The sequence below is a fragment of the Lepisosteus oculatus genome, chromosome 9, assembly GCF_040954835.1.
Source record: "Lepisosteus oculatus isolate fLepOcu1 chromosome 9, fLepOcu1.hap2, whole genome shotgun sequence".
Classification (NCBI taxonomy): Eukaryota; Metazoa; Chordata; class Actinopteri; order Semionotiformes; family Lepisosteidae; genus Lepisosteus; species Lepisosteus oculatus.
This window is the reverse complement of record NC_090704.1, coordinates 4556150-4582577: the sequence shown is the minus strand read 5'-3', so window position 1 is coordinate 4582577 and position 26428 is coordinate 4556150. Positions and strand designations below refer to the sequence as shown.

The 26428-nt window shown below is 41.1% G+C and overlaps 2 protein-coding genes across 4 annotated transcripts in view; both read right to left on the bottom strand.

Annotated features, from left to right (window-relative positions):
* Window positions 1-9399, bottom strand: part of LOC102693097 (zinc finger protein GLIS1) — a 95652-nt gene extending 86253 nt beyond the window's left edge. For both annotated transcript variants that reach the window (XM_006634744.3, XM_015355230.2), the window contains exons 1-2: window positions 9245-9399; window positions 8549-8916 (exon numbers count right to left, since the gene is read on the bottom strand). In XM_006634744.3, the coding sequence (XP_006634807.3) occupies window positions 8549-8873 (325 nt within the window). In that variant the 5' untranslated portion in view covers window positions 8874-8916; window positions 9245-9399. The remainder of the gene's footprint in view (window positions 1-8548; window positions 8917-9244) is intronic.
* Window positions 9400-12974: 3575 nt separating this feature from the next.
* Window positions 12975-26332, bottom strand: ndc1 (NDC1 transmembrane nucleoporin). 2 transcript variants are annotated; one of them, XM_015355398.2, is made up of 18 exons: window positions 25804-26331; window positions 24195-24315; window positions 23308-23409; window positions 23037-23211; window positions 22593-22716; window positions 21592-21700; window positions 21231-21282; window positions 20896-21028; window positions 20659-20751; window positions 20391-20472; window positions 20091-20267; window positions 19710-19985; window positions 18035-18147; window positions 17421-17471; window positions 16172-16235; window positions 15258-15358; window positions 14462-14622; window positions 12975-13996 (listed from the first exon to the last, which is right to left on the bottom strand). In XM_015355398.2, the coding sequence occupies exons 1-18, from the start codon at window positions 25840-25842 to the stop codon at window positions 13933-13935; spliced, it is 2037 nt and encodes a 678-aa protein (XP_015210884.2). In that variant the 5' UTR covers window positions 25843-26331; the 3' UTR covers window positions 12975-13932. The 2 variants fall into 2 exon arrangements, with proteins under 2 accessions (XP_015210884.2, XP_015210885.2); XM_015355399.2 differs by lacking the exon at window positions 17421-17471 and having other exon boundaries at window positions 25804-26332.
* Between the last annotated feature and the right edge of the window lie 96 nt (window positions 26333-26428).

Here is a 26428-nt window from a genome sequence, read left to right as displayed (position 1 = left end):
AACATGCTGCACACATTACAGTATGCAAACACAATCAAATTATCTATGCCTCATTCCTGAAGTCATGCAAGTTTGAAAGATGATGTGGGTTGAAAACAGGGCTGTACAACAGCGTTCCACGGGGTATCAACAAGATAACGGAGGAAATCAACACTGATTTAGTGCTGTTCTGTTTTCCAGGCAGGCTTTGAGTACAACCAGAGAGGTGAGATTAGACACTGTACCACCAATTCATCGCATGAACAACTAAGCAGAAGAACAGTGGTCAGGTAGAGCTGAGCATGCTGGGAAAGGAACTACTGTCTCAGACCCTCGTTGGTCTGCTGGCAGAAGCACTTTCCTGCACCACTGCCAACAAAACTGGGCTGAGGAACTGGTTGGTTCTCTCACCCTTAAACTGTTAAGTCTGGAGGCTTAGGTTTAATTCTGCCTAGTCTCACGTGCCATATCAGCAGAGCCTGGTGAAGCAGAATACAATGGGTTTAGTCGGATGCCGGTTACGATGAACTATTTTATTGGTATTTTGTCACCAAATATAAACAGTGCACTCGCTTTGTTTGAAACAACAGATGAGCTCCAGCCCAGGTACCTGTAGCTCCAGACAAGCCAGGAGCTACCTGGCTTGTGCTGTCTCTTCCCAGCTCTAGGGCTCAAAGCTGGTTTCTGTCTGTGTGGAGTGTGCATGTTCTTCTGGCGTTCCTGTCTAAGGGGTAATCCTGGCCAGTGCCTGCCTGGTAAGCTGACTGTGACCCTCCAAGGATAAAGTAGATATTGAAAATGGACAGTCGGATTGACAGAACAGCTGTGTATGACAGATCGGGTTGGAGAATCTTCCTCTGGTGTTGCGGTACAGCTGTACGAGGGTGTTCAGCCTGGGGGTCCCCTTTGTGAAAGCAGCCTAGCCTTGAAAGCACAGGGGAAAGCTCAGCAAGCAGAACAGGTTAGCTGCTAGGAGCTAATCTCTAGTGAATCAGAAGGAGAACACTGTGAAGGCCCATCGAGCCCATCGAGATCTGACGGCTTCCTGTGAAGTTCAGTCACTCAGCTGCTCCTCAGCTCCAAGTTCTGTTTTATGTGTACGTCATGCTCAGATCTCAATGTAGCACTGTATCATTTACATTTCTTAACAGTTGTGTTTTCAATTTTTAAAAATCTAAAATTCTAGTCTATTATAAATCTATTAATGCACTAAGATAAAGAATAAAATATCTCGTATTATATACACTGGATATCTTTACTCTGGTCCTTCTGTTCACTTGGATTTGAAGAGTCTTATATGTAGTACAGCTACAAAAAATTAATGCCAAATAATCCTCCACCAGTTTGTTTTATTTGGAGTTTTAATTGAAAGATAAAACGTGGTAGTATTATAGAGCCGATCTGCAATATGGAAATTGCCCATGGAAATGGTACAGCTTTTGTCACTGTTGATGGAACTTTCACTAAGTAGCCAGGATCTACCAGCTCACCAGCTGAGCAGTTAGGTGTTACTTTTTGCAAGCTTAGACAAGACAGGAAGGATCTAGAATGGCAGTGGTCATGTATATGGGTGATACAATTTTAAAATTCAGAAACTCTAAAACAAGTCTGAAGACTGCAGGTTTCACAAACAACAATAAAATCAAAATATTTACTTCCGCCTTAATCAGCGCATAATGAAAACGTGCTCTTTCAAAGCAATTAAAGGGACCTTCCTAGTTCAGGCAGTGCATGAATCTTGGTATTGTTGTAACAAGCTAACAACAGAGGTTAAATGACAGCCCTTCGTTGGAACTACTCTCATAGGCACATATTACTGACGCAGGTGAAAAAAAATAACATCAAAATGCTTCCATTCAAAATGGATATTCTTTACAAGTGAGAGAATATATTTTTCTTTGAAAGTAAAATATTTTCTTTGCTGGTGGGCACTTGTATTTATAGCGCTGGAGTCCAAGCAAAAATACATCATCTTCTATTACACATAGTTTAAATGGATTTTAAAGTTCCATGAGCCCCAGAGAACATTTATTGTAGAACAGCAATGTTCCAAAGTAAACCGATCTCCCACCCCTTAAGTGTTTAGAACAACAACTGGGATTTCTTCTAGGGAAGACTATTTTACAATACTTGATGCCTCCTTGGTTAAAAAGCAAACTGCCTGCCAAATATGGCAAAACATCTAAGGTCAGAAGAGACATTTCTTTACTTTGGAGACTAGTTTCAGACCTGAGCCTCGTGCTCTGTGCTCTAATTAAATCAGATAATTCTGCTTTGGAATTCAGAGCGCTGTGGCACTGAAGGTGCAAAAGGCTATATACATATTTATTTTTACAAGCTTTCAGTTATTTCCGTAGCCGAGAAATAGAATGTAGATACCATGTTAGGTGTTAAAAAATAAATCCTCCATCACAGTCCCTAGTCAAGTCATATTAAATGGTTATCATCAACGTGAATGCATCTAAACATACAGCACAATTTATTTTAATGAGTGTCAGTCTCCCTTATTGCTCCAGTGTATAAATATCCTTGCAGATGTGGATTTCCAAAATGCCCACTAATTCTTGTTTCCAGACAAATTCATCCGGACTGTGTGAAGTCTTGTCCCACAGTACTGACCTATTTCTCAATTGCCGGTCTGGTTTCTGGAGAGACAGTGTCTCTACAGGGTTTCATTCCAACTCAGGTCTGAAATCTTAGTTACAGAGTTAAAGGCTTCACTGGACCAATTTAACAGCTTCTCCTATCTCTTCAGGTGCTGCTCTTTTATAAAGAATCAGAAAACCTGCACACACCCCCCACTGTAGTCCACTGCAACCAAAAATAGACAGCCCTGTTTCTGGGGCTATTAGGCATTTTCATGTATGTACTGTAATAGGCATCTAGAATAAGTTAACTTCTCACCCAGATTATGTTTTCATAATGATGTGTCCCACCTTTTCATTAGCTCATTTCAGTGTTATATATTTGTTTCAATTGCAATGTAAGAACACAGTTACTGCAGTCCAGGTAACTTGACAGCATTTAATATTGGATGACAAGCTGCTGGTTGTGAGACAATATAATGTGAGGTATAACGTTCCAGAAGTCCAATTTCTATAACAAGGGGGGAAAGAAAAGACAAGGTGGGCTTTTATGCCCTGGCTGCTAACTGAGCCTACAGTGGATCTCTCCTGAAGAAAGTCAAGACCGAATCAATATCAGGTTGCGCAAACTGCACTGGTACGACTTCATAGAAGCAGGAAAGAGTATAAAAGAACCCACACAAGGAAAGCCTGACTCATCCATAAAAGTAATACATGAAGTTCTAATGAAATGTGTTAGAAAAAATATGATTAAGTATGAAGCTCAGCGCGCAATGCCTTTAATAGTACAGTTTTTTTTCCACTCAAGTTCCAAATAAAACACATTGCAGCCTAAAACTTAAAGACTCCATCCAGCTATCAAGCTTTTGAAGCTGCGGACTGCAGTGGAGGAACCTGAGGTTTTCTGCCAAGGAATTAATGAACCCTAGCAATACACATGACTTTATATTATATTTCTTATATGTCCTGATTTTATTAGACAACTCGGGGATATGTCATTATTTGAAACTCAAAGTCCGGAGTCACAGGAGCCACAGTGATGTTCTTAAACACCAAGGTTTCTGACAGTAGTGCAACCAGCCAATGCAATCTGCCTCTCAATGTTCGGTAGAAAGCACTGTGTACAGAAGGCATCTTTTAAAATGGGTGACAGGACTGAGAGTTAAGCACCTTCTGGCTAGAACGTTACACTAAATCCTGTCCCCATCTCATCTTCAAAATGAGAATATATGCAGGTGATAAAATAAAAAAAAATCTTTCAGGCATTATTGGCGTGTCTTAATGTTTATGCGCATGATTTCAGCGACAGCGGTTTCAGGGCAGACGGTCTGATCAGGATGAGAAGCCAGAAAGAAACCAGCTAGCTGGGATTTAAAGGAACCCTTTCTGCAGAGACAGCTAACGTATGCAAAAAAAAGTGCAATTTTGACTTCTATAGAGTGGAAAAGACATGCGAGACATACATTAAACACAGAAAAAAATCTAAAAAAACAAGCAGAGGGATGCTGACATATTTTAATAACACCTGGAGATCTGTGCTGAAAGGAAGAAAAAAAAACATGCAGATGCTTATTCGTGTATTCACGTCATTTTGCTTTGACACATAATCTTGTTTGAATGTTTTTAAAAATTCTACATTGTATGTGCAGGGTGCAGTGAGACTACCTGCTCCAGTTTTTGCATAGTTTATCTAGTAAACAAACATCAACTAATTATGCAAACAAACACTTACGAAAACTGCTTCAAATTGTTGATGGAAGTAAAGAAGGAGACACATTAAAACGTCACTGAAGATTTATCTAAATAGTACTACGAGTAGATGTATTATTTTGTATGAAGACTAAAGGAGATAAAATTAAAATGGAATTGCATTCAATCAGGCACAAAAAGCAGTCTTAGATTTAATCCCTGACAGCTATGGAAATTTATGCTGATGATAACTTTGACAAGTTCTTAATGTATTATATGATAACACAACAGAGAAGCTTCAGCCAAGAAAAAAAATTACAAAAATATTTAGGACACACACATGAGAGACCACAGAGCCTTTTATGCACTGAGTAATTTGCTGTGAAACAACATCTAACGTCCTTCTGCATACTAGAGTATATAATTAAAAAATTAAGGTTTGATTTACAAATCAAATGTGTATACAAAAATAAAATCTCCCGAGACTTGAATCTAAGCCTTGTGTTAAACTACTATGAGAAAATTGACTTTTTCCATATACATTTGGCTTTGATTAGATTATGCCATACATGTTTCAATAACTCGCTGTACAATTCTTCTGCAGATGCGCCTCCAGGCTTTTCTGTAACAAAGGGCTCTGGGACTGAATACGTTATTTCCATGTACTTAGTATTGTAAGGGTTTAGGTTAACCAAATCAAAATGTTAATCAGCATGCCAGTCAGTACACTAACCTTGCATTGAATCGAAATGAGAAAGCCCAACATCTGGAAGCTGGAATGCAGAGATTTAAGCACAAAGATGAACTGAGCATACTTTGTGGTTTTCACTGGAGGAATTGAGCTATCTTCTGCAAGCCCAAAATACTATTAAACTTCTGAAATTACTGGCAAGCAATGCTCGAACACATCCAGCATTTAGCTCCGACCTGCGTGTGCTGTGTTTCTGTCTTAACCTTCTGAAGAGAATATTCTGAAGAAAAGGGATTTAACATGCAGTATATCTGTATAACAGCATGAAATCAAATCAACAGATTGCTTAAATGAATTTTCTTATTATTCTGGTTATTACCAAGAGTAACATCAAAATTAACAAGCAGTAAGATTAACGTATTCATAAGGATGAGACTTTCAGGCTCAAATTTTATTGTTCTACCATTTTTTGACATTCCCTTTCATTTGCGAAGAAAAGAAATTGCATGTGTCAGATTCCATAATGCCGTCCTTCTCATAATCCCTGGTAGAGATGCTGTAATTAGAAAAACAAAGGTAGCTCTGGAGCCAAAATACTTCCAGTCTGTTTGTCCTATAGGAAAAAGGCACAGGGCTACAGTTTATTCCTTTGTGCAAGGTCCTTCAAAGCTGAAGTAGCACTATAATTTCCATAACCAGATTAGTCATTTTTCGATATCTCCTTTGTCCATAAAAACTACCGATAAAATAGGTTAACTAAATGAAAAAACCATCAATGCACATGTACTGTGACCGTAAGATATTTAACTACATAAAAATGTTTGAAAAGAAACTTGATTGCTAAAGAAATACACTCAAGATTATACCTTTCAGATGATTTCGGTCTAAATACATAAAACAATAAACAAACAAATTGCATGCTCTGGTTTAGAAGTATGGGAATGGTGTAGGTGCAATTAAAACGTTAAACATTAAATAAGGTATTCCAAAACACACAAGAAAGACACATATGGCTTATATTTTCCTTGAAGAAAAAAAAATCAAAATCCAAAAGCCGCAAAAAAAGTTGCATTGAACAAAACGCTCTTGTAATTACTAATATGAAATCCTGTTTTATGTAATTATGATTTACAATGTGGGGGTAATTACTGCCCTCAACCTCTAGCTACTTAACTACTGCTATTTTAAAAGGGGTTTTTAAAAGACTATGGCTCAGTAGTGATTAATTCACATACTAATGCAGCACACATACCTGTATGTTAGCCATATGAGGCAAATTTGAAATATTTCACAAACTCTCTATATTGAACAACAGTTAATGGTGCCACTCTGAGAGATTCTTAAATACAGTGCACACAACCTTACAGAAAGAACACCCCTGGCAGATCTCATTACTTAGACAGAAAGGCTCTGCTAACATACCCAGGTTCAGCTTAACAGCTTTCTGAAGACCGGGGAACAACACAACACAAGAGTCTCCTTGAATTCAAATAGCAATTAAATGAACAGTGAAAACTAGTACGGTATGGATATTAAAGAAAGAGTAAAGTGCATTATCTAAAACTACTTCATTCTCTAAAACTATTTCAATACTCGCACAAGTACTAAAGCAGCGTCAAACCTAATATTGTGAACCCTTATTAGGACCCAATATGTAGGAAGTCCTATATAAGAGTGATGTTAACACTGTTTTTAGTGTTTAGACTTGCTTCCAGACTCATTTTTACATAGCATTCCCATGGCTTCAGAAAATATGACACATGTTTTTAGACGGTAAACCCTGGTGGTTTTTACAGACACAACAAATACCCATTTAAAGGGAAATAAACTCCAAGGGGTAGTTTTTTTTTTGTTGCTTTTACGTGAAAAAGCCAAAGCTTCTGGATTCTAATATCTAAATCACTTGAAAGGTTTTACAAATAAGACCGATTTAGCCTTTTGCATAAAACTACAGTAAGATTGCACGGCACTGTGAGTGTTTAATTTATCAGTACAGAAGACAGCAAAATTATAATGTTTACTACATGTACATCCAAATTCATGGATGCACGCATTACATATAACAGATGATCTAAACGTGTTGTAATGAGATTTATAGTGTTATACATGTACTATACAGTCTTTGGGTTATCAGATTATTGACAATTGTATGGAAAAAATCAAGCAGATGAAAAGATTTAAAATACGCAGAGATTAAAATGATTTGCAGATCCCAGGGCTGGGGAGGGGGTTCAGGATCAAGAGCCTTCCTCTTCAGCCCGCATGCGATTTCACCGCTTGTTCGTGTCAGAAAGTACAAGTCGGGACAGCAGAGGGAGACAGGCACAGGCGAGTCCGCCAGTCTAGCGGCAGGCTTCGCTGCAGTAGGTTTACCACTGGTCTCATACGCATTATTAACAATAATGATCGAAATCATTTCTCTAAGCTGGAGCTGCCAAAAGCGGCTTCTCTAAGTGATTGTTTGTTTGTTTTACTCCTAGCGATGGAAGAGCAGGAACATATAGTAAACGTGGGTATGTGAACGACGCAACCAAGACAGCGAAGCCAGAGCTCTGTTCCGTTCAGCTGAACAGTTTCAAATTGACATTAACTGGCATCCACGCTCAGTGAAAATACAGTCGATCGGTGGAAAATTTGCCCCACACAACACTGCGCGTTCTTGCGAGTTTTCTTTTTTTTTTCTGATGACCTGTGGAGAAGAATCTATTCAATAAAGTCCACAGCGCTTCCCTGTTGATTCCTTCTGCTACAGCAATAACTACAAGGGGTGAATGAATTCTTATGGCCCCAGGTAAGCTCTCCTAAAATGCCACTAAAATACTGGGAACCAGAGCACACAAGCGGACGCCACAGGAAAGTGCTTTTAGGTTTGAAAAAAGGGGGACGCTTCTTTACACAGAGGGTTGTGGGAGTCTGGGACAAGCTACCCAGACACGTAGTTGAAGCCGATACACTGGCTTGTTTCAAACAGCTGGATAAGATCCTAGGATCAATTAACTACTGACCCCCTAATGGGCCAGATGTCCTCCTCTTCTCTTTTGTAACCATCATGGGGTTTTTTTAGTATAGGCAATTGTCCCTGAATGCAAAACAGTGCTCTTTCCTCTTATATCAGGCTAGAGAACATCAAAATCAGCTAAGGTCTAAAGAGATTGTGCAAGAGTACCAAATAACAGAAAGCTTTAAGGTTTTAATCATAACATGATATGTCCAAAATGAATCTGAACTCATTATCAAGGGAAAACCGTGGCCTTTAATGTTAGTTGATATCAGATGTTTTTTTTCCCCCAAAGAGTTTCAGTTTGCAAATATTTTTTTTTAAAGGATAAAAACGTAAAACCACAATACACCGTTTAATTAAGCTCGCTTAATTCAATCAATACATATCCAGCACAGCAAGCAAAGGTTTTTAAAAATCCTAGACCATTCCACATTATGTACCTCGAGGTCAAAGCTTTGAGCTCAGCGACAAACTCGGAGCAGAGCAGAACCACGCGCAAAAGAAATGAGCCAGAAGCTCAAGTCCGTTTCGGAATTTGGCAGCTTTTTTAAGAAAAGGTGGTTGTGAAATGTAGATTTTTTTTTTTGGTCGAAGCGATCTCACCTGGAGTCGGCTCTCGGGGGAAGCGCTGAGGCTTCAGCGCCGGGTGTCCAGGCTGCTTGTCAAACAGAGCAAACCGCTCGGCTCCGGCCGAAAGTGTCGAAGGGCTCCGGTCTGGCAACTGACCGGCGCTGTCGGGAGGACTTCTCCTGAGCTCGGCATCCCTGCTGTCATTCCCGGCGTTTTTCGCACATCGTTGTGATTTACTGCTGTACAGCGCAAAGGTCATTCCGGAAAACTCCGTGGCTATGGGGTTTTGATGATTATTGACCATTCCAAAGAGCGCAGTGGATTTCTGCATCTGAATTTCGGATTTACCAGAATACATCCTTACGTCTTCTTGCTGTTGTCCTTCCGGACAGTACCTTTACCTGCATTTAGATTTTTAAAAAGGAAAATTAAAAAAACAAATGACGGAACCTATCCACGGAAATAACTAAATTCTAAGATAACATCACGAGTTAAATAATGTTCAAGCATCTTTGATTATTGGAAGCAAACGCATAAATTTGGCTAAAAATAACTACTTCTGTTCTCTCCTGCAACTCGGTATTTAATTCGCGGTTGAGGTCCTGTGTAAATGCAGAAACTGCAAAATTACATATAAAATACAGATTACATGTACTCAATCACGTGATAATTAGCGAGCATGTCCATAAACACAGCAGTTTTCCTAAAGCTTTGTGAAAGTTAACCTACCTTGTAAAACACCCGAATAAAGCAGCGGAAGGCAATGAAGACGACAAGCTGGCCGGAGGAGTTTTTTCGTGGTCCATCAAGAAGCGTGCGTAAATCATGCGTGTTTACCACCCGTAACTAGCATCTTCCCCAGCCTCAACAGCAATCTTTCTCCGAGTGTTTGGGGAACATCAGCTTTGCAACCACAGCACGCGTGTCCGCCGTGAGCGACAGCTGGGCCGGCCAACGGGCTCGCCGCCTGGACAGGGGGGTTAACCCACCCGCGCCAATGACACGGGAGCGCAGGCGGGGACACGGCGGGGCTTGAGCAAACGAGCGACCCGCCGGAGATTGAGCGCAGGACGACTGTCAAAGCCCTTACAGATCATGCTCTGCACTCCCGAGAGGCAGTGACAGACGGCGCAAACTTTGCACGGAGGTGCACGGGTCTTCATTTGGGAATTTAAAAGGAAACCTATAATCTCCCAGGGTCCCCGCTGTGAATTAACCACCTGAGAGATTTGTATAACCGTGAGCACAAATGTCGATTTTAAAAATGCCTGGCTGCCGTCTTAAACCCAAGGTGCATTCACCGTTATCGATACAAAGTATAGGGAGTAGCGATAGACTTTACACCTATATCACTTGAAAAATTACATTGCATATAAATTAAAAACTAAACCTGAGCATATAACTTTAAAAGAAGGTGGCATATTGCAAGACGATCATTAAAAACATTTTTTTTTAGCCCAAGTAGAATGAAATGGAAAATAGTTAAAAGAACCTGAACCTGAAATAAAACCAATTACAACTACTAAAGCAAGTCACTGGGAAATTGATGGGGAATTCCGGAGAGGTGTCTATCTTTTAATATAGAGTTCATCACATTAAAAGCCACTGTTCAAGGGGAGACACAACGCTTAACCTGGAAGCTATAGATCTTCCAAATCTGAAAGGTTTTTTTCTTAAACTAGAACGTATAACATCCGGATACATTTCATCCTCACCAAGCAGCCAGTAAAGGTGAAAACGAGATGAACTAAAATCGGATCTATTTATCTTCCCCTTTTCTTATCTAAAATCATGCAGAGGTTTCTGAAATTGAAAGTCAGGTGCGCTTCTCGAATTAATTATCTTCTATTGCAATAAACGCACAGGTCAAATACAGGGGTGAATGTCCAGTGTTATTTAAGCTTTACTATTAAACTAAAGGCGCTTTCTCGCAAACAGGAATACTCGCCTCTCTTGTCACCCCGGAAAATCTCACTGAACCCAGACTGCCGCTGTATCTGCTGTGCATGGTTTACGTTGGTTTGACAGAAGAACGCCTGTTTTTGGTGGTCAAGTCTTTGTTAAAATTTGTTAAAGCGGTTACAAACGAAATAAAAAACAAGAGGAATAAACTCAGGCGGTTAGTTAATATACGAGTTAATACTCGTTAATATGAGTGGAAACACTCTGCAATATCGAATTAAATTGATTTAAAAATATGATTTCGGGATTTTAATGTCTTCACAATATTTCTAAGCCTCCCCCGTGACAATGAAGCGGACAAGACAACGACTCATATACTGTAAAGGTATCTTGTCACAAGAGTTTAAAAGTACAGCGCTAGTTTAAATGATAAAGAGTGATTAAGTGTTTGATTTACGCTGCGAATATTTTGGGGTATGCGTCGTAATAAGAAGAGTACTAAAATGCTATAGTATTTGAAACAACCTTTTGTTGGGATTGGAAAAAATGGTTTGAGATTTTATTAGATTTAGAGTGTGCCACTAACCCAAATTCCATTATGGGTTAAAAGACATCAAATATACGGTACAGTATATTCTTCTCTTGTGGCAGGCCTGCTATTTTTACAGTTACAGATTATCACTCGGTATAATCCGGAACTTTATAGACAAACTATTTACTCACGCATTGGTAAACTGTGCGACAAGCGTGGCTTTCTCAAATTTGCAAGGCTGAGAGACTAAGGACCACGATTTCGCACGCTACACCGCCCTCTGCTGTTCGGAAAGGGAATCCATCCACCGCCTATTCATTCAATGAAGTTGGTGTGATCACCGCAGGGCCCGGCCGTTTCAAGTCCAGCGAGCCTCATAGAGGTCACCCTTAAAGCATTGATTTGTATTCACTTGGACACTATGCGAGTATGATACATACAGCGCCTTCATTGGGTAAATTAAGGAAGGACCAGCTGTCCTTGAGGACTACAGTGGAAGTTTCATTTCAAACCACCAGCGGGTAAAAACTAATAATAATAATTATTATTAATCACTTACACTAATATAGCTCTTTTCTGGACACTCCACTCAAAGCGCTTTACAGGTAATAGGGATCCCCTCCACCAGCACCAATGTGCAGCCCCCACCTGGATGATGCGATGGCAGCCATAGTGCACCAGTACTCTCCCCACACACCAACTCGCAGTGGGGAGGAGAGCAGAGTGATGAAGCCAATTCATAGATGGGGATTATTAGGAGGCCATGATTGGTAAGGGCCAATAGGAAATTTGGCCAGGACGCTGGCGTAACACCCCTACTCTTTTCGAGAAATGTCCTGGGATTTTTAATGACCACAGAGAGTCAGGACCTCATTTTACATCTCATCCGAAGGACGGCGCCTGTTTACAGTCTAGTGTCCCCGTCGCTATACTGGGGCATTAGGACCCACACAGACTGCAGGGTGAGCGCCCCCTGCTGGCCCCACTAACACCTCTTCCAGCAGCAGCCTCAGCTTTCCCAGGAGTCTCCCATCCAGGTACTGGCCAGGCTCACACCTGCTGAGCTTCAGTGGGCTGCCAGTGGGAACCTGCAGCGTGAGATGGCTATGAAAAACTAAATCACTCCCAAGGGATTCAGCAGCGCAATTCACGATGGCTGCCGTGCCGTCCCGCAAAAAAAAACAACAGGCTCCCTCCTCAAACTCCTCTTTCAACCAGCCAAGCATTAAGAAAAGCTGCAACGTACATTTATGATTTAAGCAAAAAAAAACTTGAAGGTATCCAGCTGGAACAGAATAATGGAAGCCCCAGTAAACGAACGCAGAGCACAAAAGATGCCTGCTGCATCGGCAAACATTTACCAGATCCCAGAAAGCAAAAGCCACTTGCATCATGGTGACACTCCTACAGCGTGAAACTGAACAAAAATGATCTGACACAGCATTTTTCTTTTCGGTTGTGGAAAAGAAACTCGGGCATTTCTTCATTCACATCTGATCACACAAGGCTCACTTACAACAGCCACACTGCTCCGATACAGGCTGCCAAACGTCTCTCGCCGCTACTACGGACATCAACTCAGTCTTGCAAAATATTAAAATCGGGAACAATCTCTCTTTTTTCGGTTAGGGGAGGGTGAGGGGATGAAATGTAAGATTACAGGCATCGGAACCAAAATCAAGGGGAGACAAACGTTCACCACTGTTTTTGGGGATTCTTAGGACTTTAAAGTGCCGATCAATCTGTTTTTGAAAACTGAGACCCCCTTTATTAAATTGCTGTAAGAGAATTAACCATCAATGTCTCTTTCGGGTAGCAGGATTCAATCAAGTTTTAAATGGAATAAAGAATTTTGTGTAATTTTAAATATAAGCAAAAATAAGCACACATACTTAAAATTTAACAATGGTCACGATTTAAGTTTGCACATTACAGAATTTGATTTTTCTTTTTTAACCCAATTCAAGTGCAACCCAACTGAGGTTCCTAAAAAATAGACTAGATCAAAATAAATTTCTCTTGAAGTGTTGCAAATGCACAATTTTAATAGAAAAAATATTTTACTGTACCTGAGTGTACAATTTGAAGATCTTACAAAGTTTTTAAATCAGCATTTTACTCAAAAACATTTTGTACAAATCTATTATTCTTAACTTTCTTTTTACTTCAGCTAAACATGAGCACAATTATATAATCCATATTCATTCTGCATATGAACAAGGAGCTTCTCTATTCTGCAGTGCCATTACAGAATAAATACAATTTTTGTTTTACTTTTCGTAAATCTTGTTTTACAAAACGTGCACCTAAAAGTCAGTCTCTTTGGTGGTCAAGACTAATGCGGTTAAGAGCTGAAACCAGTTAAAACTAGTTTTCAGTTTCGTATTAGCCCATTTACACAAAGGCAAAGTTGGAGTTCAGCAGCAACACGTTTTAAACATATGATCACATATTTCTCTTTGAAAAGATATACACAAGCATCTCTGGCCACTGTGATGAGGTAAAAGGCACACCACTCACGATTTAACATTAACAGAGTAGAAACCTTAACTCTTCCATATTCTAGAACACGAACTTGGACTTTTCTTCGTTCCATTTTCTTTTAAAGTGTTCATACTATGATTCAGGGCCAGAACACTCTTTTTCTGCTAAACCCAAGCTTCCCCAATATCATCATTAGCTATCACAGTCTTGAAGCTTCTAGGCTGCACCAACCCCCAATCAGTGCTGTGCGTGAGAAAAAGAAGGTCTCAGAAAGCAAAGGTAAAGTATAAAATGAAGATTCTGAGAAATAAAAATAAAAAAGAAGCCTTAACACCTTTTTTCCATCAGTGTTCTTAGTCCGTTACCACAATAGCAGTCTAGATCGCCTCGGACATCCATCAGCCGAATGAACACAAAACAGAAATACAGTAACAAGAAGAATAGAGGTTTTATAAATAAGTGTCTGCAGGATTAACAGAGAGGGACTGGGCGAAGATCGTCACTCCTTGTACTCCATGAACTGCTGAAGTCTCTTTCGGTGCTCCGCAGACACCTCAACAGCGCTGTCGAGAGGAATGAAATCAGATGAATGACAAAGGTCACGAAAAGAAAAATAATATGAACCAGGGACACACGCCTCCAGTCCCGGAGTGGTGCATCACACCATGACTTACCCAGATCAGTGCTTCATATACCCGAGGTCCAAAGAGACCCATTTGACCTACTGGGGAGTGCACTACCGATATATAAACTTCCAATTGGGGTCCCTCAATCAATAACTAACTGGTAAACCGTTTTGAGACAAGGAACCAACATCCCTCAACATCTGAAGTTTCTGATGCGTTGTACTTTAAGCCAAAAGACCCGGAACAGCTTGATGCCGACCACAGCCTTGGCGCCCCCCTGCACACAGCTTTTTGACGGGCGAAGATACAAGACCGTTCTGGGTATACACGATGGGCATTCTCACAGGATGAAGACCTTCAAATGCTCGATGACACTCTGTATGTAAACCTGAAATCTCTTACTTCAAATGCTCTCCGAAGGTGACCGTTATCCTGTAGATGGCGGTTTTCAGAGAGGCCCGCAGGGCAAACCTCAGGGTCTTGTATGTAGTGTCCTCCAGGCTCCCTGAAGATTGAACCGGCTTGCTGGAGGCATGGGGCAACTTGAAGTGCTTGTCTACCGCCTACACAAGAGTAAAAACGAGCACCAGACTTTAAACTTCCTTGATTCCGCTAAGTTAGGACGAGTAACCGACCTTGATAGCAGAAAGCGCTTCATGCGCACATTACATCTTTGACTACGTGAGGCAAAAGGTGTTGAAGGCAGCCATTAATATAGCCTGCGAGCCTGCTCTGTAATTTATCAACCGATCATGACATTTATCAGGATCTGAAACACTCTGGGAGCTGGAACAGCACAGACCTAATCTGAACCTGAAGCAGAACGTGAAACCATTTCGGAAAAAATATTTCGGCGATTTTAACAATCTTATAACGGAGAACTACGGTCCTCTTAAGATAATTACATCTCGGCAATACTTCAGATTTATACTGGAATGAAAATGAGTCAAACAGACAGAGAAATGCCACTTTAAGGGAATAAATATAAGGTATTGCACATCACCTTATTCTACAGTGCAGCTAGCATAAATTATTTCCGATTTAAAAACCCTTTCAAGCTTACTATTGACATGTGTGCAGACAAAAGAATAATGGAACACAATTTTCGTTTGACAGAATTCTTCACTATTTTGACCACATTTGCCCCTTAACATCCAAGCATCCTTTTTGAATTCCTCTGCCCCGTTCATTGACTAACCTCCAGCAAGGTCAGCATCGTACTGAGGATGTTGGGAAATGTAGTCTGTACAACCCCAAACCTGTCCTCTGTGTAAGAAGCAGCAACTAAATTAGACAGTCCTGTAAAAGAAGGAGAAAACAAGTGAGATTCTAAACATTCTTCTGCATCTCTAAGGAGTAACAGTACTGAGCAAGTCAATCATCTTTTGGCGAAAGAAAAGCTACGGTAGAGATGATATATGTTCTACTAACAACTCAGCTTGGCGCATGCAATTTGAAGTAGTTTTTTGGATTGAATAATACCTTGATCCATATTTGTTCAAATCTGTGTTTCTCAGCCTTTTCTGTTCTATGGCACGTTTACATAAATATAAAAATTCTGAAGCACCGCACTCCACTCCTCACACACACATATGTATTACAGGTCAAAGCACATTATTTACATTGTAAATATAACTTGTTTCCATCTTTAATCTGAGTTTGCCTTGCTGTGCACAGTCGCATTGCCCCGGCAAGAAACAGCCGACGTTGAAACACGGGGCAGCGTGATCTGAGGACGTTCTCAATTTTTAGACTTTGTCCGACAAAGTGGAAGACCTGTGAATCGTGTGGCTTGAAAGATCGATCTTAAGAGTGTGGCCGCGCGCATATAGACACCAACTGCGCAACACCACACTTTGGTCACTCCACATAGCTCATATATAACAAACTTCTAAAAACAATCGGCTTGTTCCAAAATTCCAAGGGAAACACGGGGCACAACTTTGCTTAAAAAAAAAAGATAATAGATGCCATTCATGTAGAATGTGGATCAAGAACTGATAAATCTATTTCTAAACACAAATAAATAAAAATTAACACATTTAAACTCAGGAATACTGAATTGCCCCCTGCTGTTTCCTGCAACAATAAACAAAACCCTTTGCTTCAAACCTTCAAGGGCCCAGATGTGAGCTTGACTGTCAGCAAACAGGGCTTGACTAGAGGCTTCTGGAAGCTGTAAAGAAAACAGAATTGTGCTTAAAACAGTTCTAATGAGAAGGACTGAAACCTCCATGTGATCTAAGGAAATGGAATATATAGTTGTGGGATTGGAAGACAGCTTGTCTGAATGTTGAAAGCTCCAAAATATTTGGCTTGCGCTCTTTATAGTACGACCATAAAATGATTTCAGTGAAAATGAGGGGAGATTCGGGGGGGCTCCCAAGTTGAACAACCAGTGATAGGCTGTGCTTGGCGTCTCACGCAGCAGTCGGTGCTCGCTGGCCTGTGTGGCACCGTGGGGCTCGCAGCTGGTCCATGTGCCAACGGCCAGCGGGCCCAACAGGGGGGGCGTGCCGGAGGAGTGGGCGCACAGCCTCTCGTTCTCCCAGGGAAACCGAAAACGAGCAGCAGGTCGGCACCAACCTTTCCGGCTGCGGGGGTGGGGTGGGGTGGGGGGAAGCCAGAACACAAATTTGAAAAAAAAGAAACCGTCCTGTTCACCGTGCAGGAGACGGACATGAACGCGGACACATGACAGGCATGATGAAGCAACACTAGACGGAGTTAAGACACCCAGAAACCATGCTGTGGGAGAGCGGGTGAACTACAGGAGAATCACATAACAAGCGACACCACTGTGTTGAGCAGCATAATGTTAATCGCAATGGTTGATTTTATGCATCGTGTTAGACAGCTTCAGGATTAGTTACAACAAATACCTGGGATAAATCCTTTCAGCTCCAAACTTTAAATAAACACAGAAATTCAACTCCATCAAACTTAATGCTAAATCTATAACACACATGAGGTTTTATACAAAAATCACTTTGTATAAAGCATCTGGTAAAAATCCATTCGAACCGTTAATTACTGCTCGCACAACCATCTGCCTTTAGACAAGTGAACGCTCCAGTTCTAATGAAAACAGGGTATAGTTTTTACTCCTGTGCTGTGGTGTTAACTGTCCTACTAAACAGCAAAATGAAATGAGCTTTTAATTGAAACAGAGCAGTAGGATCCAATATTCACTGCAGCACGAAAATGGACTCCATGCTGTTCAACAGCTGTTATGTCTTTGGCAGATCCCGTGAGCAGTACTTAAACGGCCAAGAATTAGAGCTCAGAACCCAGCCTGCAGGTAAGGACACAGCAGCATGCAGGACATTTATCCCCCATTAAAGCATGCATTTCTCCTTACCTTATTAAATAAATACATTACCAGCACCCGCTTAGCCAAGAAAGTTTTAACCTGAATGAGACAATTAAAAATAAATGGAAAAGGCGGAGGGAAAAAAGCCTCCCTTTTTGTGCATCCAAACAAAAACAGCACTGGCTTAATTGTATATTTTTCGCTGCCTTGTTTAAAAAGAAAACACGTCAAACAAATAGCAAACATTTAAAAAACACACACACAAAAACAAATAAATGCACCAGTAGCGTAACATGTTCCTCGGCTTTGTCATCTCTCATTTTTCAGATTTTCCAATTTGACAAAATTGCAAATGCAGAGCAGACAGTACAGACCACGGAACCGGAGGTCTGTGTGTTATGAGGGTCTGAAAGGGGAGGTTTAGGACGCATATATTGTAACTGAGAAGGACTGAGAGATTAACACTTTAAGTTAACTGCAGGATCACACAATGGGCACCTGTGCTTGGCTGAGGATCTAATGGTGGGGAGGTGCAATTTGTGGGATCATGACTAAGTCAGAATCCCCGCTAAGAGGTTTAGTATTTTGGAAGGAGGCACAAAGAGACTGAGCAAATGTCTGTTCATGTACTGCGCGCCCACGCTTCCCTCTGCGGTACCCACCTGCTCCCGCCTGTTCTGCAGCCACAGGGAGAAGAAGCTGGGCTTGTGCTCCGCTGGGGAGGCCCTTGGCTCTGGAGCTGGGGAAACGGCAGGACTCCCATTCGCCAGCGTGTCTGGAACACACGCGCAGGTCTCTCAGGGGGAGGACAGCTGCAAGGAGCTTCCCGCGGCTTCTCGACAATCCCAACGCCCCACTTTCCCCGAGGAGACAAAGCCCCGCTAACTTACCCTTCGTGGAGCGGGAAAAGGATTCCCACGGGAAAAGAAAGGGTCTCAGCCAGTCACAGGGTATAGGCCAGGGGAGGACAATCTCTGTGCTTCTAGAGACTGGCTAATGTGCCAGTGTGTTTTTCTTTTAATTTCAGCTTAGTTCATAAGCTAAAGCAGCTCATTACTAAAGCAGACCAATATAGCACATCCTCCCAGTTCAAGTGCTGGTGCTTTTTCTAGAGAGCTAGAAAACCCGTAACACACCAGCCCCCTGGGACCAGGACTGCCACTCCCTGGAACTGACATTCCCAAAAACGGGATCTACATGGCAAGCTGGGCATCATGCATATATCCCCTTCATACAAGAGTCCAGACTTTACCGCACTTAACTGTAAAAAAAAAATAAACTACCAGCATGAGGGCACTACAAAATACATATAAATAACAAACAGCCCTTCCTAACATCTACAGCAAAACGTTACGACGCGTAGAAAACATTAGCAGAGTAATAACTCAACATGAAGCTGTAAACCCAGCAGTTAAAACAGCAGGCCGCTGCAAATCAACACCCAGAGGAACTATACCAAACTGCAGCTGAGAACCGTTCACGTTAACACATCGCACCGATGTGTATGAAAAGTTCATATTTTGGTTGTCATTCGGTGCCCCAGATAATAATCAAACAGCACAATCGATGAGGGCCCGGCACTTCGGTGGAGGATGAAGTGGGTCCCTTCTGATATTTCCACTGCTTTTGGGTTAGAAAAGCACTTATAAAAACCCAAGTCTCTGGTTATATAATTATAACATGTTTATGTACACCTACCCCCTAACTGGTCATCTATTGCACTCTCACTTTTATCCAAAGCTGCTTACACTTGAGCACAATGACACAGCTGGGTATTTCACTGGAGCCATTGGACTGACGTGCTTTGCTCAGGGGCACCACAGCGGTGCCGCACCTGGGACTGAAACCCATCACCTTCCATCTACAAGTTAAAAAAAAAACCCAAACCACTGGCCACAGTGCTGCCATTAAAACTAAATGTCAAGTATTCAATGATCAATTTCAGAATGCAGAATATTGCCACCCATTCGCTTACGAAACCACTACTGCCCTGCGCTGTTGCCCATCCAAGAGCTTCTACAGCCATTTTTGCGTGTTCACATTCTGATCACGCTGCCAAGGGAATTATGTGTCAGAATGCATCGGGACAAGTACCTCTTGTACTTGTCTTAAGAAGCCGAGGAGGCTACACTGAGAGAACCGATTTCTAGGAGTCACAAAAGGCAGCAAGGAACTAGGGAGCTGTGCTGGAGCATCCGATTATCATACAATGACATCGCACATCGGTGCAGTGACATTATACATTCTGAACCGCAGTTCGGTAGAGGTTTTGACAGATTTTTTTTCCCCTCCGAAGCCAATCGGTGCTCGTGTCCCTTCTCCGAAGGCTCTCTCTACCTGTAGATGAAGTCCACAGTTTGGGTCCCCTCCTCATGACGTGAGGACTCTGCACAGAGCCGTACCAGGGGGAAGCCGGGTCGAGCGTTCTCGCGAAACGCTGGATCGCCGGGGAACCGAACGGGCTTCCGAGATCGGGGGTGAAGGGTGCCGTCAGCGGGCTCCTCAGACCCCCCAGCGAGGACCTCGCCAACACAGAACCGGGCGTTCTCAGCCCGGCACCGGCTCTGGGGGTCTGCACCGGCCACCCGGCCAGTTCTCCCAAACCGGACGGCTCTGAAATCAGAAACGCAACAAATCACCGCGCTGGGGAGCTGACCGCGAGTGCTGGAAACCGCCATCCGGGGGACATCGTTCCGAGCTGTCATGACGTCATTCTACCTGAACTGCTTGAGGAGGAGGAGGAGGAGGATGACTTTTTGTCGCTGCCTGCAGACTGCTGTTTCACTCTCCCATTGGACGCAACAGCTTCATGGTAAGCAACCAGCCTCCGAGTCAGGTCGCTCAGCAAGCCTAAACACTCGCCGCTTATAGCGGTCCAGTTGTGGGGGTGGCCTCCTGAAAAGCACAAGGGAGAAGAATGTAGATCCAGGAACTCGAGCAGCCAGCTGGTGGTCTAAAGTGAACAGTGGGCAAATCGGTCTCTTAAAACAAGAGGCATCAGATTCCAAACCTACATACCAGGCTGACTTAAGCTGAACACCTCCTGTCTTCTAGACGGCGAATTCTGAGACAGCAAGGCCAAGTCCTGCAGCGCTAAAAACTGAAACAACAACAACAACAACAACAAAGTCATGAATAAGGAAAGCTCTGTGGACAGAGGAGTTGTAATTCAGATTTAATATAAATCATAGAATAGAAAGGAAAAATTCCCCTTCATTTCAAATTGCCGCATAAAATCATGCACATTTCACTTGGCTGTGAACACCAGTAGGAATTTCCTCTTTACCTTCAGAACTGGGGGCTGCTGGCCAGTTAAAACTTTAGGAAGGCACTGGCTGGCATTCTCCGAAAACGTCGTTTGCACGGGAAACCAGTACATCTTCAGAGGAACAGAAGATTTTAGAAAAGGTGATCAAACTCAAGTCTCTGAAGTATGAGCGAGCGCACACAAGTGAAGGCTGAATAACGGCGATAAATGTTTTTTTTTTTTTACTTTTACAAGTTGCACCGAGATCATACAAACCTCCGTGATATAGATTCTGAAGAGGAGCCATGTGATGTACCACATTACCAGAAGAAAGGTACCAGTTATCCACAGATGGAACATCAGAGAAAAGTCCAGGAGCCCTGCCAGTGTATCCAGTGCGTGAAGAGTGCTAAAAAAGCAAGTTAAACAAAGTATTTTTTAACACGGAACAAACAACACAGGAGTTATTGTTAATAAAGGTTGCCAATCCATTTTTTTGGCCCCTAAACGCAAGGCAAAAGAAAGTATGTTTTACATATGAATAATTGTAAAATACATAAACTTTTCTTGAAAAAATGTCAAAATAAGAAAGGATTACAAACTTTACTAACCTGTCTCTACTGAGGTTCATGGTTGTACAGATCCATGCTCTGGGGATATAGCCTTAAGGAAATAACATCAAGCATTAAAATTACATTAAACATTAAGGCTAAATACTATAAAAGCAATATTTTCTCTTTTGCGTCCAATTTTATGTATGCCAAATCTCCTCAGTAGTTTTTTCTACCATAGAGTTTTAAAGGAACTCCTACTGTTAATGGTTAAACATGAGTTTATGCATTCACACTTACGGTTTACAAAATATTTATACGTACAGCATTCTGTAATGTCACATGATTATGCACTTAGGGTATATAAAGAAGCAACACAATGTGATTTAAAAGAAAAACAAATATTCAAGAATTTCCTTACCCAAGAATAAATATGTAATGCAGTAGTTCCGCACTGAATACAATGACTGAACTGCGCTGTGTTTAATCACCACTGGTAAGGTTCCCTTGAAGCGCAAATACTTGTATTGCTGAAACAAAGCAAAATAAAGTTAGGCCTTGTATTTTAATACTATAAAAAATTACAATTGAGTATTAAATCAGACTAATATTGTTAATGCATTGATATGTTCACTTCCACACAGAGGGCTGAATTCCTAAATTAAAACACACATAGTTATCCATACATGATGTCTATAGACTACTGTTAGTGCTAAACGCTGTGGAAAATGCCCATTTGAACAGCTCAGCTATGATCAGTCCTTTTATGCTTAGTAAGCCTTTTAAACAGCACAGCAAATGTTTCCTTATTTAGTTATTTAACTGATCATTCAACGCATACGGGTTGCAATTGGCTGTTTATTGAATGTCAAGGTCGATGGTTTTATTAATTCCTTTTCACACAGGAGCTTTATTTAACAGTTTAAGCGTTATTTGACTATAGATTTTATACAACTTAAATATAAGTCAATAATATTTAAATAAAATAAGAGTTTTTTTAAATATGAGAAAATAAAGACCTTTCACTGATGTAGAAAGTATGAGTGATGGAAGGTGACAGTGGCTGGAAAAACGCTGACACAGCGACAGCGCATGTGTGTGCTACCCAAGCCATTCTATTCATCCCAGCATGCACCTGGGCACATGCCGCACATACTGTCTTGAACACTCAGACAAGTTGCCCATTGGCAGCTGCACAAAAGCATGTTAAAGTGAGAAATAACCCGTCTTCAATTCAGAAGCAGTACATGTATCGGGTGCCCATTAAACCAAAAATGCCCAAAATAAGATCGGGGAAGTCAAGCACTACCTGGACGGTCCTTTTGGCCATAAATGTGGACATATTAAATGTTTTCACAATACGTCATAAAATAATGAGCGCGTGCAAGGGTAATATGAAAATGGCCCTTCAAGGCCCAGTACCTGTATGGTCTGAAAAGAGACATAGTTCATGTTTTTAACAACACTGAGCAGACTGTAGCTGTACCCCATGAAAGCACCAGCCAACAGGAAGAAGAGATGGTACTCATTGAGGCACATCTGATGACTGCCAGGAAAAATGAAAGACAAACAATCGTTAGTCATTGCAAAAAAAAAAACAACATTCATTTTGGCTTCAAACTCCCATAAAACACATCCTGTATTGATATTGTTTTGTCCCCTCAGGACACACGTGGGCACAGTGATTAGATCTGCTTCACGAGACACTTCTTCACATTTCAACAACAGCGGCATCATAATAGGTTGTATGCTAACTCAGCCTGTACTTTTGCCAAAACTCTTACTTTTCTCATTGCCCTGAGTTTAGATCTTGGCTTGCTGGAAAAAAAAAAAAAAAATCTTCAAAACTGTGGGGCATGTACTCACCTTTCCTCTGAATGACAAGGCTTGGCAAAAACTTGGTATCTTCCCCCGATCATGACTGCTGCACACCAAGACACCAGCAACCCCATCAGACAGTGAGCCAAGGAGTGGATAAACTGCTGAGGGTGAAGCACCTTTCCAATCAGAGCTATCTTAGTGCAGGGAATTGATGGCACCACTGCAAGGCACAAACAGCTCACTGTGAGGATTCTTAAGGAATCAAGAAAACACACGGGGCATTTTAATACTTGACATTAAAACACACTGGAGATACCTGTGTAATACTGCAGATCGAAAAAGCCAACAACCAGCACCACCAAGCACAGAAGAACCACAGAAAAAATAACGTAGGAACCACCCAGGACGCTCAGTGAATCTGAAACACAAGGAAGGTTTCCTTTCGTTTAAAAGAAAAGCTCACGTCAAAGGAAATACTTCCACATCTCCCTTGCAGAGTTACTGTATGTAAAACAAAGAATAAACATGAAATCACAACAGCCTCTTTGAAAATAAGTGTTTAGGCAGGAAGGGGTGCGACAAACCATTTAAATCTCTGCCAGTTCTTGCCAGCAAGTAATACTGAAAAAAACCTAACAGTTACAACTTAACTTTTTCACAATACATTAGTTACATTCACCCCAAGTACTAGAAGAAAATACAGACCTCTACCTTTATAGACCTAAACATCTGTACATTGTTTGAAAGGGTACATCTGCATTCTGTTCTACTCTTTAGTATTATTTAGTAGCAGAGGAATGGTTTAATAGATTTCTAAAGGACAATTTCCGGAAAAAAAACAACCATGAGGATGGTAACCCTGACAGGCAAAGACACCCCTATAATGCAACCCAATTTGTATAAACCAGTTGGCATCTTTGAAAACTAAAAATGTCAGAAATATTGTATGGAGTCTATTGGCACCCTGTGTGGAGTCTCGAACAGTAGATACAATGAAAGTCCATTTGAATTTCCCACAAACACAAGATGGTTTGGATGGATATAAGGTGGTGGAGGACCTTTTCATCTTTTGTGTTTTTTGCCACAGAGTAGTTTTACCTACGGACAGCTCCTTCTATTAAATGTTTTTGTTTTAAAAACCATATATATATATAATGCCTGAGCTACTATAGGGAAAGAAAATATCACAGGACATGTTCACACCTGATATCCATTGCACAGGATGGAACAGATCAAGATGGCTCAAAAACACAAACAGTGCTGTAATAACTGGTAACAACAGCACTGACCAAGCAATGCTTGCTGCTGCCCTCCAACATATCACCTAAAAACAAAACAAAAAAGAGAAAATGAGCAAAAACAAACAAAGCAGGGGTCCTCATAACATATACCCAACAGATGGAGAGCCCCGCAGTGTGGCTGTCCAGCACGGATTTTGTGACGATTTTTTACATCTCCAAGATGACTCATCCTGGCTGCAAAATTGGGCTTGACGTCTGTATGAAATTAGATTTGGGCACTCAAGTCCGAAAGCTTCGATCTGCCCTTATCAAAAGGCACACGTGCCGAAAACAAAACCAATGGCTCGTCAACATAGACCGCACTCAAGACATTTAGTTTGCACAGTGGTTTCTTCTTCTTTATAAGACATCTAAATAAAGATCACTTAAAGTAGCAGCAATCACAGTTAAGTTCTTAATCAAGGAGTTTTGTCTACACAACACTGTTAACTTAACCTTAAAAAACATTAACTTGGCTCAATTCAACATCTGTGTGGCGTTCTCGAGAAGAAAGCAATGTCAGGGTTTGAATACCCAGTCTGTTTTGTTCTGGATATACAGTTTAATCCTAAACAGCAGTGATAGAGCCTTAAAAATGTCCTTGCATGAGAGATTTTGGTTTAGTGATTTCACCTCCACCTTGTAAAGATGCATTTTCATGATATCATTTCAATAATGTATCATATGACTGTTTCTAGCGCACAGTGCAATCACAAACCAAATGTGTCTTAGGGCTGTGTCATTAACAGTGAATCCTTTGAACATAAGAACATAAAGTTCACAAATATAAGGAAACAAGTTTTACCCATTTGGTAGTTAGTAGTTAACTGATCCACGAATCTCATCCAGAAGTTTGTTGAAGGAAATCAGAGTTCAACAACACAGCAGGGTAGCTTGCTACACTCCCCCGCAACCCTTTGAGTAAAGAAGGGCCTCCTTTTTCTTGGTCTTAAATTAACATTTCACTGTTCATTCAAAGGAATCCACTGGCTTGACTTTGTCAAGAGCCTTTGAGGATTTTGAATACTTGTGTTGGGTTTCCTTTCTTCTACATAAGCCTAACTGCCTAGTCACTGTTTGCCTGCTCGCTAAAAGCTTAAAAAGGAACCCAACTTTTTTCAGCAGTTTTCCCCTAAAATTCATTTGGTTTATGGCTGGTGAAATTCAGTTGGTTTGGGCTTACATCGTGACTTTTACATGCGCTGAAATGTGTAACACTAGATCGCTTTTTCAGTCATTTAGATACTGTTTTATTGTAACTGTCGTGCTTGGGTGCAATTTTCATTTCGTTGTTTTATGCAATTTTAAAGATCTGAGACAAACGTATCTCGATTCGGTGAATATGCTTTGAATTAAGGATATTTCCTTTAAAGCCACGGTACAAAAGTCTAATTTGATGACGCCTTCTACAACGGAAAGATGAATTTCATTCCTTATTTTCCTGTTTAGCAGAACAACAATACTTGTGTTTGATCTTTTTCATGAACAGCCCTTAATTGAACAGACTTCAAACAGTAAAAACAACAGCTTACCTTTCGAATGAACCAATGGTCCTGCCCAAACGAAAGCATGACTTAAGAGCAACGATAAAACCACACATTAAACGAGGAAAATCTAATTATCATATGATATTATTCCGCGTTTATTTAAAAAAAAACAACAACATACAATTCAAACACATAAGAAAGTCTTTTTCAGCCGCACGCCGCGCCACTTGCATTCAAAGGACCTCGCTAGGACCCCAGCTGGCGTTACTTTGTCCACTTCATGCCTGATTAAAAATCAGTTTTGGATTTCAAGATGCCACGGTAGCTGTTGAACGCCTGTCTAGTGTAAAAAAAAAAATGAAAGTTTGTATATAAATTATGCGTTAAATACACATTTCTTGTTTTTTCTCTACTTTCCTTTCTTTTAAAGTAGAGCGGGACCGGGGACAAACACAAACAACCCGCAATAACATCATCTTTGTGGATGGAAAATGTCAATGAGCTTCAGATGTGCAAAAGTTGATATCTTCTTAAATATCAGGAATGTAACCTTTGTACAAGGCCTATTTTCGTCTTACGATTCTTTGACTTTGGTTGTTGCATTATTTCGCCAGTAAATAAAACATCATCACGGAAAATATGACTTATGTCCGAAGAGGATAGTGCGTTT

What these genes read in the sequence shown, in the direction of transcription:
- ndc1 (XM_015355398.2), bottom strand. Translation starts at nt 25,842, where the DNA reads ATGCTTTCGTTTGGGCAGGACCATTGGTTCATTCGAAAG. An exon ending in ACCATTGGTTCATTCGAAAG is followed by an intron (nt 24,316 to 25,803) that starts GTAAGCTGTTGT and finishes TTTTGTTTTTAG; the next exon opens with GTGATATGTTGGAGGGCAGC. An exon ending in TCACATCTGGGCCCTTGAAG is followed by an intron (nt 15,359 to 16,171) that starts GTTTGAAGCAAA and finishes CTTCTTTTACAG; the next exon opens with GACTGTCTAATTTAGTTGCT.